The sequence below is a fragment of the Podarcis pityusensis genome, assembly GCF_964106645.2.
Source record: "Podarcis pityusensis genome assembly, chromosome: 5".
In the NCBI taxonomy this organism is placed as follows: domain Eukaryota; kingdom Metazoa; phylum Chordata; class Lepidosauria; order Squamata; family Lacertidae; genus Podarcis; species Podarcis pityusensis.
In genome coordinates, this window is record NC_138032.1 from 16,535,815 (window position 1) to 16,554,645 (window position 18,831).

Consider the following 18,831-nt stretch of genomic DNA (forward strand, 5'->3'; position numbering starts at 1 on the left):
TGTAGAATTTGGTGCAGTCCGAATTTCAAAGGATGGCTGTGTTTTGGTTTGCATAGCCTTTCAGAAAGCGTGAATTAGGTATGATTGCCATTAAATCCAGAATGAGTCAAATTTCTTCCCACTCCGCATGTCGGATAGAAGAATTCTCCATCCACTAGAGAACTATGCATCCGGTAGGCGGAGAATTGCTCAATTATCTGGTCTTCTTTTATGGCTTAATTTCATAACCGATGAGAGACGTAGGGGAGCTGCTGGAAAGTTAACAGATAGTTTCCCACAACTATCGGAATTTGTAAAAAATTGAGGCTGATGCACTCTGTTTTAAAATTTATATTGTATTGCACCGCATCTTTCTGTAAGGCCAGCTGCAAACAAACCACATTTGTTTGTTTGAGAAGTGGATTTTTAAAAAAAGATGCCGAACACCACAATAGGCCCAAAACAATCCAGTTATGGACTGCTTTGGATAAGGCTATGACTATAGCAGGCATAGGCAAACTCAGCCCTCCATATGTTTTGGGACTACAATTCCCATCATCCCTGACCACTGGTCCTGTTAGCTAGAGATCATGGGAGTTATAGTCCCAAAAACATCTGGACTACAATTTTTGTTTTGGGACTACAATTCCCATCATCCCTGACCACTGGTCCTGTTAGCTAGGGATCATGGGAGTTGTAGTCCCAAAACATCTGGAGGGCCGAGTTTGCCTATGCCTGGAGTAGAGGGAAGTGTTGATCCCATCCACCAGACCCATCAATTCAATCTCTAGGACATGTACAATGGACATAATATTTGCAAAAGGGCTAAAATGGGCAAAGTCTAACATGGACACAGAATCATAGAATTGTAGATTCAGAAGGGACCCCAATGCTCATCTCTTTCAATCCCCTGCAATGCAGGAATCTCAGCAGGCTTCCTTCGATTTTATGTGGGAAACACGGATAGGCCACTACGTAGGTATCATTGCATCATTTGCTAGGGAAACATACAAAGCTGTCTTGGTCAGACCACTGGTCCATCTTGCCTAGCAGTTCTCCTGAGTCATGTGCAGAACAGATCTTACCCCAGTCCTGCTACCCAATGCTGCAATTTTAATTGGCGCTGTTGGGGATTGAATCTGAAACATCCTGCATGCAAAGCCTGTACTCTACCATTCAGCTGTTGCTTCTTCCCAAGACTACAGGCGAAGAAAACTCCATATGCTCTTAAATCAATCTGTTTGTTAGATAGCAGGCAGTTCTCACCACTCCTGTCCAACACATGAATAACTGATCATACTGGTGGACTGGGTACTCTCGGTTCAAAGTTTTAGTATTCTGCTGCAATACTGACGAGTGGGATAAGACTCAAAAGGTGCAGCATATTATGAGAACATAAGAGCGGCTCTGCTGGTTCAGACCAGAGGTCTGCCTAGTCCAGCATTCTGTCCTCGCAGTAGCCAATGGGAAGCCTCAAAGCAGGACATGAGCACAATGGTACTCCCCGCGCTTGCAGTTCCCAGAAACTCATTTTCAGAAGCAAACCGCCTCTGATACTGGATGAAAGGAGGACAGCTGCATGCGTCTTTCAAGCTAGGCCACAAGGGAGTCAAAACGCTGGCTCGCTCTTGCAAACTGGCAGTGGCTCTCACCATCCTAAGAAAGGACTTCCCACAAGTAATTCTATTTTATACAAATAAATGAGTTCTATATACACTATCAGGGTGTGGTGTTGTTTTTTGCTGCTGCTGCTGCTGGGGGGAAACATCAAGCCAGTCGTTGAGATCAGAGAATCACTGAATTGTAGAGGTGGAAGGATCATCTAGTCCAGGCACAGGCAAACTCGGCCCTCCAGACGTTTTGAGACTACAGTTCCCATCATCCCTGACCACTGGTCCTGTTAGCTAGGGATGATGGGAGTCGTAGTCCCCAAACATCTGGAGGGCCAAGTTTGCCTATGCCTGATTTAGTCCAACCCCTGCAATGCAGGAATACGCGGCTGCCCCGTAGGGGGATCAAGCTGCAACCTTGCTACTATCAGCACCATGCTCCAACCAATTGAGCTATACAGCAGAGATTGTCTGGAGGGGCACGATAGCGCTCCCCCATGGAACGGAAGCATGACTCATGCTAATGAGAAGTCATGCTTCTAGTGCTGAGGGTCCAAGCCTGTGGAACAGCCTCCCACTAGAAGTCAGACAGGCACTAGTCTTGTTGAGTTTCAGATACCTGCTTTAAACCTGCTTTTATTTCAAGAGGCCTCTGCCATCACAAATGCTTCACTGGTGTTTCAAACAAGAGTTTCAAAAAGCATGGGGGAAATGCAGAGAATACTTCACAAAACAGTGCCCTAAAATACATACCTGGATTTGTTTCGATTAATGTCTGCAGGAGACTTTGAGGATATTTAAGTTATAATAAGAAAACTCTTAATAATTATTCATAGAGGAAACAGTTTATAAGAAGTAAATAAGGAGGCCAGAGACAGGATAAAGGAAGTCTTTTATTTGGTTGTTTGTATTGTTGTATGTTATGCCCATTGTATGTTATGTTCATGTTTATTGAGGGTGGATTTCTGTATGAGGGGGTGGGGGGTTTATGTTATGTTGTAAATAAAATTTCCAATAAAAATATTTTAAAAATAAATAACTCCTGATGGTTTCTGTTGACATTTTAACTTTCCGAGGTCTCTCTGTTTTGGAGCTTTCATCTTTGTTTTTAAATTGTGAATTTTTTTTATCACTATAAGCTGCTTTGAGACCTTGACAATGAAAAGCAAGATATACATTTTTAAAAATAAAATAAATAAATGAAAAGCAGCAATTAGAAGTTTAAATTGTCTTACAGCCATTTCATTTATTATTTCCCCTGCCGCCGTCCCCCGAAACAGATGTGTTGAGAGAAGCAGGAGCAGGAGCAAACAATTGTCTTTTGGGATGTGTGTACAGGGGGCTGGAGAGCCAATTTGCTTCTGGGAGGCCACTATGACACTCAAGACACTCATTACAGAACTGCAGGCTCAGCCTATATTTAGGAGGCTTGCACCAGCATGACAAATTGCATGTTCTGCTGGAGGAGAACAAGTCAGAAAACCCCATCATTATAATTAATTAAATGTATATAAACGCTCATCAATAATTATACACCGAGTGGCTTAAAAAAAAAATAGTGACAGCTTCAGTTATTAATATTTTGTACATTGTCTTGTTTGTGACGATGCTAAAAATACAAGGTGTTAATAACTGGAAATAATACTAAGCATTTTAAAAAAATAATCAAGTAACTTTTCTTGCAAATGGAGAGCGCATATGCACTTTTACAACCCAAATTAAACTGCCCTAGGTCACAACAACCCGAAGTTAGTTTGAGACACAATTAAGAAATCTGGGTGAATAACAAAGTCTTATTCAACTGATGATGAAAAGACCATAGAGAAAGGGCTAGACAAGCCTCTCTAGGGGGGCTATTCCACAGCTGCAGGGCCACTCCTGAAAAGGCCCTCTCCTAGGTGGCGACCTGGCCCACTTCACTTGGTGCAATGCTAATATCAGGGCATCTGAAAATGATCTTAAGGTTTGGGCATGCCTATGTGGGAGGAGGTGATCATCATGTCATATTTATTAGGTAAAGGTAAAGGGACCCCTGACCATTAGGTCCAGACATGGACGTCTCTGGGGTTGCGGCGCTCATCTCGCTTTACTGGCCGAGGGAGCCGGCGTACAGCTTCCGGGTCATGTGGCCAGCATGACTAAGCCCCTTCTGGCAAACCAGAGCAGCGCACGGAAACACCGTTTACCTTCCCGCCAGAGCGGTACCTATTTATCTACTTGCACTTTGACGTTCTTTCGAACTGCTAGGTTGGCAGGAGCAGGGACCAAGCAACAGGAGCTCACCCCGTCGCGGGGATTCAAACCGCTGACCTTCTGATCATCAAGTCCTAGGCTCTGTGGTTTAACCCACAGCGCCACCCGCGTCCCTTGTCATATTTATTAGGAGCCGTCAAATGACAACTTTCTGAAGGTAAGAGCTGTCTGATAGTGGAATGGACTATGGTGGTGGACTCTGGAATGGAGGTGTTTAAAAAGACGTTGGATGGCCACCTGTCAGGGATCCCTCCTCTGTGATTCCTGAATTTCAGGGGACTGGACTGGACGACTCTTGGAGTCATCTCTCCATTCCAACTCCACAGTTCTATTATTCTACGAACATACAGGGCCCACCCGTCAGAGCAGGCATCATAATACTGGGATATCTGGTTAAATAATCTCACCTGGCTTTAGGCAGCTTCTTAATATTCTGGTGAGGATTCAACAGGAGTAACAAGAACTCAAAAAAGAGATGAATGCACTCACTTGTTCTTCTGTTCCTGACCACAAAGAAAAAAGGATGATCCACTATAACTTGGGGGTACAGCACGGCCATCCTGCTTATGGCTATCATTCCTGGGGAGAGACAACAAAGGGGCAATCTTTGAAATATCCCACCAATGTCCTCGTATCCCCCACTCTTCTTCTGTGTCACACCATTAAGAACACATGTAAAGACAGCGCAAAACGGGAAATCTGAAGAAACACACACCACAACTCTTCTGTGCAAGCGCAGGCTGTCAACAAGACACACAGCTAGCAATCTTGTCTTAAAATGAAAAGAGACTTGCAAAGAAATGGATGTGCTGAGTTATGCTCTGGGAAAGATTAACAACTGGCAGTGGCACCATTTATTTCTCACTGCTGGGGGAACGGCTTATAACTTACAAAAAGAGGCAGAACTTTGAGAGAGAGAGTTATGATGGCCATTCCCTTTCAACCTAGGAAATGCATTGTGTTCGACAGTCCCACCACCCACATGCTAAGCAGTGGCAGAAAGCATTGGGCAAACGTGGAAACCCATTCACTCTTGGCTCTATCGGACTGTGGTCATTTCCTGCAACTTGCTCTGGCCTTGCTCCTTGAAATCTAACATTTGGGCCCAAAAGAAATGCAAGCTCTTGAATAGGTTATTGCAAAACTTTTGTTAACTTACTCTGGTTACAGTCATTAAGTGTGCATAGGACTTGTGGGCTTACGGTTGGAAATAATCACACCACTTTGTGTGCAGTGTTTACTTTGCAGTGTTTACCCTCAGCAAGAGACAAGATTCTTCTTTAGGAGTTGGTGCAGATGTGATGCTAAAAGGACCCCTGACAGTTAAGTCTAGTCGCAGACGACTCTGAGGTTGTGGGGCTCATCTCGCTTAACAGGCCAAGGGAGCCGGTGTTTGTCCGCAGACAGTTTTTCTGAGTCATGTGGACAGCATGACTAAGCCACTTCTGGTGAAACCAGAGCAGCACACGGAAACACCGTTTACCTTCCTGTCGGAGTGGTACCTATTTATCTACTTGCACTTTTTGGTGTGCTTTCGAACTGCTAGGTTGGCAGGAGCTGGGACCAAGCAACAAGAGCTCACCCCGTCGCGGGGATTCAAACCGCCGACCTTCTCATCAGCAAGCCCAAGAGGCTCAGTTGTTTAGACCACAGCGCCACCTGCTAACCACAGTGAGCAAATGGAGAGTTGTCCTTATGAAGGCGGAGTCACTCTCCCCAGCTCTTCTTAACGGCGTAAGAAAAATGCTGGGTGCAGTCCAGCATCCTGGTCTTTTAGTGGCCAAATAGATGCCTCTTGGAAGCCCCCACACTGGGCATGAAGGCAATAGACCCTGCTTGCTGCTGTTGCTTTCCCCCATAGGAAGTAGTCTTCAGAGGGATGTTGCTTCTCAACCTGGAGGCTGCATATAGTCATCATGACCCATAACCACCGATAGATTTATCTGTCAAGAATTTGCCTAATCCCCCATTGAGAGCCACTTAAGTTAGTGGCAACCACCACATATGGCGCCAGCAAATTGCATAAAGAGTTTATGTGCTATGTGATCTGATAGGTCCTTTAGACTGAAATGAATCTCCTGCCAATCAGTTTTGTCGGGCGGAGCTAATTCCTACCAACCCAGCTGACTATGCATGGTTAAGCAATCTGTCAACACCAACATTAATAAAGGTCAAGGCTAACAAGGGCTTCCCTTAACCCTTGATTTGAAACCCACGTCTGATTGCACCTCCAGATCCCGGCTTAAGGGCTAACGGTGGCATGCTTTAGCCATGGTTCCAGAGGATGGTTTAAAGGCACATAAGACCACCGCCTTCCTGAATCAAAGCAAAGTTTGGAAAACGTCAGTGCCTAGATGGGGAGACTGCCTAGGAATGACATGTGCACTACCTTGGGGTCCATGATAGAAGAAGGGTGGTTCTAAAGTAAACAAAAAATAAAATAAAATGATAGCGCCAATTAAGAAGGGTGATTTACAGGGCAGAAAGATAGTCAAAGCTGGGGGGAAATATGGGAGAATCATATGTTGAAAATGTTGCCTATAAGAATAAAATAAAATTATTATAAATTAGTTTGGAGATCTTATCTAACACCAGTCAGATTAAATCAAATAAACAAGGAATATTTGGTGTTATGTTGGAGGGGATGCCAGGAAACCGGGAATTATGTTCACATGTGGTGGGGGTGTAAATATGTACCATTTTTCTGGCAAAGGGTGTTCAAGGAGATAACAGAAATCGCTGGGTTAAAGCTGACCAAAAGTCCAGAGGTAGCATTATTATCAATTTATGATGAGGTGGAAGGTTCTCAGGCTACGAAGGACATGCTCACAAATTTATTGACAGCTGCACAAATTATGACAGCTAGGAAGTGGAAGGGGCAAGCAGAATATAAAATGTAAGAATGGTATAAAGAGGTGTGGGGATATAGCTATTAATGATAAATTAACACGTGCCATTAAAGTAAGATGGGGAATACATAGGAGAAATGATTTTGAGGAGATATGGAAGGTGTTTGTAGAATTTGTACTGTTAAAACAGAAAGGGGTCAAACCATCGCAAGAGGTGGGAGGTTGGATAGTTACAATGGAATGGTCTTGGTGGTGGGGCGCATATTTCTATTCTTATTTATTTATGATTATTACTTTGTCAAAAGAAAAAAGAAAAAGAAAAACAGAGGGAGAAAAGGGGGGGGGAAGAAGGGTGATTTGGCAAAGGGCGGGATTTGCTTCAGGATGGCTGGCCTCAGTGTGAGAGGTGAGGTGTTGCTCCCATTCATTGGAACTGGGGTGGGGTGGGCAGGATGATGATGGGGATGTACTAGGTGTTAGTTTCTGTTTCTCACTGAGCAGCTGCTTGGAGTCACAGGACTCTGTTTACATTCCAGAGACCTTCCAGTCTCACGGGAAAGGAGACAGGATGTGACGTTAGTGGTTTCCTGTTTCCTTTGTTCCTTTGTTCAGTTGCTCTTTGCTTTCGAAGAGAGAGGATGCACTTTTATTTTGCTGTCTGCACAGCTTAGAAATAAAGCATAGCATGTAGCCAAACCTCTCGTCTCTTCCCTGTGCTGGGAACTCTGCTGGATGAAGAATGTGCCTTGGAGCCTCATCAAAGGATTGAGGTTGTTAATTATTCGTCGGAGGCGATTCCGGAGACTCGGCCCGAAGATGAGGCTTTATCAACTTGGCCGAGTGGAGATTCCGACATTAGGTTGGTGGGGCTGCAGGTGGGCACAGGTACAGGTGCCCCCCACCTCCCTCACCAACACTCTGCCCCTACACCATAGGAGGGTGTCTCATGTACCATCGCTATATAGGGCTTCTTCCCAGTTGGTGAACAGGGAACCACTGTCCCATGTGCACCGAGTCCTATTTGTCCCAGTGGAAACCTCTGTTTTTGTTGCAGAAGCTACAGCCAAGGAAGAACCAGGGTGTCCTGGTGGAGATAACAGATGGATAGGCACTTTGAGGAGCTGAATAGGAGGCTGAACTGGGGGAGAACAGACAGAAATGGCTGAACATTTGTATTCCTGAGGGAGAGGTCCAAAAGCATGCAGAATTGATTTTTAACACCCGGGACATGAAAGGAACATTGTAGGCCGAACATATTAGTAGAGAGGCAGGGTTTGATCTTAATAAAATTTGGAAATATTTTATGACTGCTCCCTTGAGCTTTGCATTTTCCAAGGGTTTCATTAACTTTTATTGAGTTGATATGTGAAAAAACCCCAGCAACAATAAACCTGAGTAAATAAAATGTCCATGCATGCCCAGGCATGAGAGTAATCCTCACTTGGAACAGTTTGGGGAAAGTAGTTTTTCAGCCAGAATTATAGCTGTACAGGGGGCTTGCCGCAAAGATTATTTCTTTTTCTCCTAATGAAATAATTGGACCTGGGGAGATCAAGTCAAACCACAGAAGAAACAGAAATGATTTGCTGGTGGGAAAAGCCAATATTTGCAAGTGACAATCAAACAGTTCTACCATCTGGTCCTTCCGTAACAGTTAGAAAGCTGGTCCCCCCCCCCTTTATTCATATACAATGCCTTTATCCAAACGCAACTGAATTCTTGCACTATTTCCAGCTTACTTGGAAACAAAAAGTTCTGACTCCAATCCAATATTTTGCTATACAGCAGCAACAGAGCACAGGTTCCAACTTTATGAATAGCTCTCAGACCACCATCTATTGCCTAGTAGTGCTGTGCGTGGGTCCTCTGATGATTTAGGGCCTCATCTGACACTTCTCCCTGCTGCCTCTTCAACTGCATGTTTAAAACCCGAATTGACCACACAGTTGGAGGCAGGAAGAAGGAGACACACAGCTTGTCAGGAGTGCGTGCAGGAGCTAGGCCCTGTGACCAGTAGGACTTTGCAGGACTGGGGCCTTCCTAAGTTTGTTCTGAAGAGGCAAGGCGCGGCCGCACAGGTGAGGCCGATTGGTAACTCACAGTACCTGGTGGCAAGAGCTGGGAAGGGATATAAGGTCAGCATTTCCCTTCGGCTCTTTGCCACAGCAACACGTTTCCTGCCTTGCTGCGTTTGGCTTCTTGCTTCCTGATCCTTGGACCTCGGTTTCCTGACTCCTTGCTTCTCGACCCTTGGACCCCTGACTTCTGGACTGTTGTTCCTGCTCCCAGCCAGCATTTTGCCCCCGGTCCCGACGTCCTCAGCCAGGACTTCCCGTGAACTGGACCGTGACACAGCTTGCCTGAGCTTCTCCTCCATGCCAAATCTTCACTGCCAGACTGCTCTCCCTTCCAACAGCCCCAGATCACTCTGGGTGGACCCAGGGAGGCTGCCTCAGCCCAATCCAGAGTTGACCTTAAAATCATAGAATTGTAGGCATGGAAGGGACCTTGAGGCTCATCTAATCCAATGCCCTGCGATGCAGGAATATGCAGCTGTCTCATATGGGGATCAAACCTGTGACCTTGGTGTTATCAGCACCACACTCTAGCCAACTGAGCTATGCAAAGGACTTGTGCTGGCATGATTTGCTCTCTGGCTTGCTTGGCTGCAACGCCCTGCTGTCTAGTCCAGCATTCTGCTTCTCACAATGGCCAAGCCCACAAGGTCTCAAGGATTCTCTGAGCAGGTTACACCCATGTCATTATCCCATACAACAAATCAGGAAGTAAGGTGGAGGCGGTAGCTTAAAGCCATTCAAGCGAGCTCATGGCTGAGCTATAATCAGAACCTAGAACTTTTAAACTCCCATCTTATGCTCCAAGCCAGTATACCCTGCCGATGCATAGCGGTGGTTCCTGTAACTGAGTCAATAGTTTGAGGAGGTGCAAACCTGAGGCGGCGGCAGCTTCTGAGCCTTCTTCATTCACTTCGAAGATAGACTTGTGAACTGCTTTTGAAAGGTGAAGTTCTTTGTTGTCTGGAAGAGAAAGGAGAAACGAAGGTCAGAGGAAAAGTAGGGATGGGTGTGTGTGTCATAGTTTCTCATTTTTTCCAGTCTCAGACTTTGTTTACTCCATTTCAGCATCACTTTGCAGTTTTATTTTTGTATGTGTGTGTTTGGTATGTATCAGGGACTGTACATACCTCCTCTTCTAGACAGCTATTCTCACCTCTTTCCATCTGTGCCGACCCGAAACATCTTCTCTGAAGCACGGCCCACATGTGTACCATTGATATACACAAATCTGCATGCACTTGTGTGGATTTCTCTGAATATACACATTTTGTATGCAATTTTGTTGAATGTATGCCTAATGCAATGCATTTGTGTGTTATTTCCACTGATATACACATTTTTAGGTACTTACTTTTTAGGTAATCCTAGGTTCACTGACAATCTGGCCTCCTCTTAATTTTTTTATCAGTGTGCTCAAAACACCCACATACCAATGAAACATTAAATATGTGGAAAAAAGAAACAGAAACAGAAATAAAATAACCAGTGATTTATTTTGCAGTTCTTGGGCTTGGTATAATAATATAAAGTCTTAAGATTAATCCATCTTATTTGCAAAATTAATTACTAAAATCATATCTATACTACCTTCTTTTAAAACCTTGCATTTGTTTCAAATGTTCCTTTCCCCTGCAAAGCTATTAGCAATTTCCATCTCTCTCTCTCTCTCTCTCTCTCTCTCTCTCTCTCTCTGTGTGTGTGTGTGTGTGTGTGTGTGTGTGTCTCCATACTTCATTTAATAAAATAGCATCAGGGATGTGTGAAAGGTTATTTCATATTTAAATATATATTTAAGTATGTACATTTCATCAAAGTGTGTATTTTATCTCATTGTTTACATTTAAAAGTGTATTTTATCCTAGAATGCACTTTTTTAAAAAAATAAATAAAATGGATTTTGGTCCTTTTTTGAGCCTAGATTATATCGCAAAATTCAGAGAAGTGCAAAATGCAAACGATAATTATACTGTAATCCAGTTATCGCTCCAGGAGGTGCAAATTAGATCACTTCACTAGTTTATGCGCTCCCCGTTTCTCCTAGTGATCACAGTTCTTAGGGACACCTTGTGAGCTTGGCTTTTCCTTGAGAGAGACCATCAGAGATTTAGTATGTGTACTGTTTGAGTTTATTTACAGATGACGCAGGTGGCACTGTGGTCTAAACCATTGAGCCTCTTGGGCTTGCCGATCAGAAGTTTGGCAGTTTGAATCCCTGTGATGGGGTGAGCTCCTGTTGCTTGGTCCCAGCTGCTGCCCACGTAGCAGTTTGAAAGCACACCAGTGCAAGTAGATAAATAGGTACCACTGTGGTGGGAAGGTAAACGGGGTTTCCATGCGCTCTGGCTTCTGTTCCATTGTGCCAAAAGCAGTTTAGTCCTGCTGGCCACATGACCTGGAAAGCTGTCTGAGGACAAACACTGACTCCCTTGGCTTGAAAGCGAGATGAGCGCCGCAACCCCATAGTCGCCTTTGACTAGACTTAACCATCCAGGGTTCCCTTACCTTTTTACCTTTACCTTATTTACAGATATACAGGTTGGGTGCAGGTGGAGGAAGCTAAGCTAAAATACCCCCAGCAATCCACCACTCTCACATCAGATCTCTCCAAAGGCACTTGCTCTCTGTCTCTGCCCACATTTACACCATACATCTAAAGCGGTAGGTTTAACAATCAATCTCTCTTCAAGGGCAACTCCACGGAGCGTGTTGCACTGATGTCAAGTCAATTCAATGATTCCTTTAGCCCAGTAACATCTACTCTGATAGGTAGTGGCTCTCCAGGATTGAAGGCAGAATGTCTATTCCATCACTGTCACCTAATTCTTTTAACCAGGTGTGCTGAACAGACACCCATAACCCAAATCATCAGTGTGAACACAAATGAGACCAAAACATTTGCCCATCAGACCCTAAACTGGGAAAACAGCCTGAGCATCAAAATCTCAATTTTATACACTCATGTTTTGCATGCCTGAGCCCGCTTAGAGGAGAAATGACTGAGAGGAAAATTCAGCATTTCATTTTTGTTTTCTCACCCTGCTAATAATTAGAAAAGGGGGAAAGTAGCCTTTGTGAGAAACAAAAATAAATGAAGCACTGCATTTACCACATCAAGCCAGAGCTCTTAAGTAATTTAAAGATGGTACTTTGAAATTATTGCTGGGTGCTTAATTCAATAAAACCCAACTGTGAGCAAACCTTTCCGCCACCACCTGGGATGCCTCTGTTACTCACACAGAAAAATTAACAGCCCTGCTGTGGAGCCCATTAATCTTCTCTATGCTTAATGCTCAACGTCCCTCTATAAACAACTTAATCTTTAAAACGGTGGAGGAGTTAATTTGGTCGCGTAAAAACAGGTCTGTGGGTTTAAGGTTCGCCTGCTGGTTTTCATAAGGTAAAGGTGCAGGGAAAGTATAAATCTCTAGGAAAACAATTTGTCTCTTGGATGAAATGCAAAGCCGGTTCAACGCAGCTGCTGATTTTTGTGCTTCACAGCCGAATCCTAGGGCTCGCTGCATCAGAACTTTGAAGGAGCTAAATAAAGGTGTGGAAGTCGTCAGAAATGCTCTACTGGATCAAGCCAAAGAGCAACTGAGGCCACAGTTTTGTTGCTGGCACTGGCCAGGCAACCACATGCCTCTGGAAAGCTGGTCGTGGAGGCAAACCAGCTTCCCTTGTGGCCCAGCTGTTGGTTCTCAGTTTACGGCAGGAGTGGGGAACTTCAGAGCCAGGGGTTGAAATCAGCCATTGAGGGCTCTCTATCTGACCCTGGGCCCTTTCCCCCAGGCCACATGTCTCACTGGCCTTGCCATCGTTTTTGCTTGGCTGGAAGTTGTCCTAGAAATCTTGACACACTTTTTATGGGGCTGAGGACACTTTAGCCCCCCCCCCCCCAAAGTAAGGTGGTACAGGGATGAACCTCTGTCAATCTTGAGGGGCTGGGCCTCCCCGTGATGGTGGAAGGGCCTTGTTGGGCCTCCCTGCATTGGGCATTGCTGGGCCTTTTTGTGGCCTTGCAGCCTCCTCTCAATGTGCATGACATCACAGGTGACATCACATGCGCACGAGGGGCTCCCTCGTGGAGCTGTGTGGAATTGGGGCACCTCTGAACTCTGATAATGCTTCTTGCTTGCCTTGCAAAGAGGCATGCAAGTAGAAACTAGCCTACATTTGTTGTCCTGCCTACTTTTGCCTCTGGCCCCACCCACTACAGACATGTGGCCCTCAGAGGGCTGTCCATAAGGGAATGGGCTATAAAATGTTCTCCACACCTGGCTGAAGAGAAAAGATTATCAGCAAGTCTTTAGGAGAAATTTCCTATTGTTAAACAGGGTGTTTGACAGTACAGTCATACCTTGGTTGTTGAACGCCCTGAAACTCGGACGTTTTGGCTCCCGAACGCTGCACACTCTGAAGTGATTGATCCGGATTGTGAATGTTCTTTTAGAGCCCGAACGTCTGGCGGGGCTTCCATAGCTTCTGATTGGCTGCAGGAGATTCCTTAGGCCAATCAGAAGCTGCCATTTGGTTTTCAAACGTTTTGGAAGTCGAACGGACTTCTGGGAATGGATTCCAAGGTACGACTGTAAACAGATTGTTTTGGAAAGGCTCTTCTTCACTGGAGACAATGATGCAGAGGCTCGACAGGGATGTTGTATGACACTGGCAATTTGTGGGACTCCAGATGTTCTGGGTTTTCAACTCCTATCAATCCCAGGCAGCACCGTTCATGGTAAGAGATGATGGGAGTTGGGGTCCAACAACAACTGGCAGTCCACAAGTTCCCTATTGTTGCTGAAGTTGCAACCTGCATTGTAGATCCTGCACTCAGCAGTGGCTTGAACTAGAGCAGCCTTTTTCCACCTTGGGTCCCTTGATGTTGGTGGACAACATCATCACCTCTGACCATTGTCCCTGCTGGCTAAGGATGACGGGACTTGTAGTCCAGAACACCTAGGAATCCAAGGGTGGGAATAACTAAGCTGGAGGACCTCCAATGTCCCTTCCAACTCTCAAATCCTATAGCAGAGGGACTTGGGATCCCCTCCGTTCCATGGGTGACTCCTACTGTTAATACGTTGACTGTGCTCTCCAGGTAGTCACAGGCTCTGGTAATTGATAATAAGGTTATGAACACTTGAGCATTGAAGCAGATGACCTACATATCCAGTCTTAGTCTAGCAGCTTTTTTTGTTTCCTCTCCTCTGGAGAGTTTGTTCTATCGTTTTGCTAATGTGCTACTCTTTATTATTACTGTTGGTTCAACAGATGTACCAAGTGGAAACATGCAATTTCTTTTGTTTTTACATCACCTACACGCTCAATTTAATTCACTGGTGTGCTGTTTTAGCAACAGGCTAAAGAATTGTTGCTTTTTCGCTTCCACCTGACCCATTCTACTCCGGATTTTATATATGACCTGGAAAGCTGTCTGTGGACAAATGCCTGCTCCCTCGGCCTGAAAGCGAGATGAACGCTGCAACCCCATAGTCGCCTTTGACTGGACTTCACCATCCAGGGGTCCTTTACCTTTTATGCACAGTCACATGTGCTCTGATGTGGCAGTTCTAAAGACACACATTCACCCACGGATTCTTGAATCAAAGGGACTTGCCTCCACATAAGGGGCTTTAAGACCAGTGTTTTAAGCTGGAAAAGTCCAATACTTAAGAAAACCACAACAGCAACATTGTGTCATGTTTTCTAGTCACCCATTGCTGATTAATACAGCTGGTTGATTGTATTAAAGACAGCTCATGATTCAAGGTCTCCTGAAAGCTGGGGATCTCTCTGTGTTTCTGAATATGATGCTCACCAGGGCTTGCAGAAGATGAAACCCCTCCAGTTAAGGGAAGGAAGGCGGGAAATCCAAATGGGTTTTTTAAAAAACAAAAACGCCGAGACCATATAACACCAGTCCTGAAAGGTCTAAATTGGCTCCCAGTACATTTCCGAGCACAATTCAAAGTGTTGGTGCTGACCTTTAAAGCCCTAAACGGTTTCGGCCCAGTATACCTGAAGGAGCGTCTCCACCCCCATTATTCAGCTTGGACATTGAGATCCAGCTTCAAAGGCCTTCTGGTGGTTCCCTCACAGGGAACCAGGTAGGGACCTTCTTGGTAGTGGTGCCCGCCCTGTGGAATGCCCTCCCGCCAGATGTCAAGGAAATAAATAACTACCTGACTTTTAGAAGACATCTGAAGGCAACCTTGTATCAGGAGATCTTTAATGTCTAATGCTTTACAAATTTTTATGTGCTGTAAGCTGCCCAGAGTGGCAGGGGAACCCCAGCCAGATGGGCAGGGTATAAATAATAACATTATAAAAACAAAAAGAAAGCAGGGGAAAAAACAGAAAAGGGAGAGCTGAGAATTTCTAGGTGGCTTAAGCTAGAATTAGAGGTGTAGTCCAGGTTGCTTTCTGTAGGATCATCTGTCTTGTAGAATGCTGCTTTTACCTCCACTTAGACTATGCTTGTATACTTGTAAACAGAGCAAATATTGTACCAGCCTAACACAGAGATTTGTGCTTAACACCTCACCTGGTTGCCATAGGTCAGCAAGCAGGTTGGCAAAGGAGGGACAGACCACTTTGTCCCTTCTCTACCAACCTAATTGATTTCAGTACTAGCTGCAAAGGAAAAAAGACCAGAGGAGTGATCAGTTTCATTTCCTCCAGTCCATTAGGCAGAAGGCAACTGTTTGACTAGCCTGCTAAGAGATTTGAAACCTGCATTTTCTAACTTGCCCTGGAAACACCAGTGTGGAAACGTGGGCTAGCAATCTGTAGTAAGGGACTGGGTTCAGCAACTTGCATTAAGGGGTCATTGTGACTAACCCTGCCTTCAAACGTTGCAGCCACACTGCAAGCTGAATTCGCAGCAAGACAATTCTAATACTGAGTATACCTTCATTCTCATTTTTTTATTTGTTTGGTAAGGAGTAGATGTCTTTCTGGAGCAAGTTGTCTATCAACATCCATTAAGCCAGGAAACATAACTGGAACTTCCGTGTCTCAGCACAACGTATCTCCCAGGGAACAAATCAGGTGGTCAAGTAGGCAAATAGCATTATACTAGGGTCACCAAATAAACTGGAAAATTCTGGTTATGTCCAGGGGTTGGGAGCTAAATTGGTGCCCAAAAGGAATTTTAAATTAAAAAATTTAAAAGCTCAACAACTTTGGACGATTGTCCAAAAAAAGCTGAGCTGTCTAGATTTTTTACTTCTTGAAATATGGCAACCTTATTGTTATACTCTGTGTGATGAGGCCCTCTTGATTGTTTTCTCCAGAAAGCATAATCTAAGCAGGCGGTAAAAATGGATTAATTGAACGTTCCATTACTAACCTAGTTTGACACTAACATTTTTGGCACATCCCTACCAGAGCAGACTGTTGAACCTAATGGATCACAGTTCTAATGAAGTGAGGCTGTTCTTCTCCATTTTTCAGAAAAGGAACAGAGCAAATGACTCACACACACACTACAAGATTTACTTAAATCACTGCTAGCGCAACGTCTTACTGTGAAAAGATAAGATGCCTACACGGTCTGGGTAGCCCTGCAGTGCATAATAGGACACAAAACTCTATCACTTCTGTTGCGGTCATGACACGTCTCCATCTCGCCGTGGCACTAACATTGTAATTATCAGCCGACTACTGTTGCTGGCTGTACGCCAGCTGCCAGTGGTGTCCTTACTGCTCACCTGAACCACCCAATACAGAGAGGCATCAAACCGCGGGTGAGAAATGCACGGGGATAAAGGGGAGAGAATACGTAAGTGAGAACTTTAACAAGCATGGCAGTCAGACCTAATTGGAGGTGGGAGTCAGAAACCTTAATAGAGGCGGGCATGACTAATACTTTGTTAAAAGTCATGGCAGTGTGTGGAGGCTTCCCATTGATGCAGAGGGCTTTTGTAGTTTCTTGAAGAATAGTTTCTTGAAGAAGCAGAACTCTTTGGGCAGACGGCGATTGCATTGTTCTTACGGAATGATAGTTCAGCCAATTCTACTGTCATTAAAAAGATTTTTATCTCCACTATGATGCCGTGCTATTTTACAAAGCACAAGTATCCTTTGTCAGACACATTTAACGATGTCTTAATCTTCGACTGGAAACTGCCTTGAGCATTTCTTGGTGGACAAGCAGCCACTCCAATTTATATATAAACAAGCGGTGGAGTTGTTTTGATTTTGTTTCCCCAAGTTCTGCCTTTCCCCTGTTTAAGACTGCAATCCTAGACATACCTAGACCAGGCTCCAGTGAACTCAGTGAGACTTACTTCCTAGCAAAAGTGCATAGGCGTGTGCTGTTTATCAGCGCATTTGCTGGTCATTGTGCCATGGTCATTCTAACAGATATACCTGAGAATCCGCTGGAAAAACAATCTCTCAAAGGACCTGTTGATGGCATTTTACCATTGTACTGTGGAGAGTGTATTAACTTATGGTCTGTGTGTGTGGTTTGGGAGCTGCATGGCCAGGGAAAAAATAATGCTGTCCAGGGTTGTAAAGATTGCAGAGAGAATAATTGGGTGCACTCTTCCCACCTTAGATCAAATCCATGCTTCCAGGTGCCATAAGAAAGCTGCAGAGATAGCACAGGATAGTACGCACCCCGGAAATGATCTCTTTCAGCTTCTGCCTTCTGGAAGAAGGTATAGGGTTATAAAGACCAGGACTAGCCGCTTGAGAAACAGTTTCTACGCAAATGCAATTCTGGTTCTAAACGCAGCGTAAGGAGTCTCTCTAGTATATTGTATTTTAAAATGGGGTTTCAGAGTTTTTAGGGGTTTTTGAATGTTTTATGTAGATTTCCAATTTCATTGTTCTGTATGGTACAATGACAATCAAGATATTGTATATCTTATATACCTGCCCATCATGAAAGCAAGATTACATTCACTGGGCAATCCACTGGATTATATTAGGTGGTTTCATTATGTGTGGACGTACCAGTGTTTCACCATTGTAGGATACATAGGGCACCTTATCTGCTGTAGCTAGATGATTGCAGAGGTCTTTCCTGTGAAGGACTTACCCTGCCACAACAGGCAGTTAGTGGCCAATGGTAGTTACACAGACCAGTAGAGATGCCATATGAGGCCAATTTAATCTGCCCCCATTTAAGAACATGTGCAAGGACGCAACACACATGTACAAAAAGCCTCTTACCAGACATTGCGGTGAGATCAGCGCTCCGGCCGAACACTTCTGTAATTCCAAGGCCCTTCAGAACATCCTTCAGATCAATTTCCTGTTCTATTGTGAACCTAGAGGACATAAAGAAAGAATGAAAACTCGCGAGCCTCTTTCCCTTCTCCTTGCAGAAGCAGATCAGCAAGATGGCACTGGTCTTCAGGAAGCACTGCATGGGAAAAAGCAGTTTTTAAAACTGTGTATGTGTGTGTGGTTTTTTAAAAAAGTGATAAATCGTATTTATTGAGCTGACATTCAGCACTAGTTTATTGATGACCATTGGTTTGCTTGCCATAATATGGTCAATTAAACTAACAGTTCTGCAGTCAAACAACACTTTCCCCAAAGGAGTTTGTGTCAACAAGATGGGTGAGGGTGATCGTTTTGTGTATGAAGTCACCTGACATGCAGCCAGTTTTTTAAAATAATTTAAAAATTTAAAAAATTCAGACCAGAGACTGAATCTGAAAGATGAAGTATTCATTCTTTTTTAAACGTTTTTTTTTTAATAAAACAAACAAACAGGCACATCCTACCAAAGTACGCCAAAATATGAGGAATATAAACCCAATGTAGAAGTCTATCAAAGGTTATAGGTAGAGGCTGGCAAGCTTTTTTTTCTGTTGAGGGACACACAACCCCCCCCCCCATGATAATCTGCCAGGAGTCATAGGGGGCAGAGCTGAAGTCCAAAGAGTTCTCTCTCTTTCTGACACTCCCCACCCCTATTTGCATGAAATTAAGGTTTGCAGGTTGCCCAACCTTGAACTACAAGAATAAAAGAAATGAGAAATGCTTCATCTGGTATACCAAGGGAGAGACCAGCAGCCTTTGAACAGAGAGAGATGAGTCTAC

General features: G+C 44.3%; 1 protein-coding gene across 1 annotated transcript in view; it reads right to left on the reverse strand.

The window, feature by feature from the left end:
* SERPINI1 (serpin family I member 1) overlaps positions 1-18,831 on the reverse strand; it is a 99,943-nt gene that overhangs the window by 1,910 nt on the left and 79,202 nt on the right. Inside the window, exons 6-8 of the mRNA XM_081008198.1 lie at positions 17,953-18,050; positions 9,643-9,729; positions 4,332-4,421 (exon numbers count right to left, since the gene is read on the reverse strand). Coding sequence (XP_080864324.1) covers positions 4,332-4,421; positions 9,643-9,729; positions 17,953-18,050 — 275 coding nt within the window. The remainder of the gene's footprint in view (positions 1-4,331; positions 4,422-9,642; positions 9,730-17,952; positions 18,051-18,831) is intronic.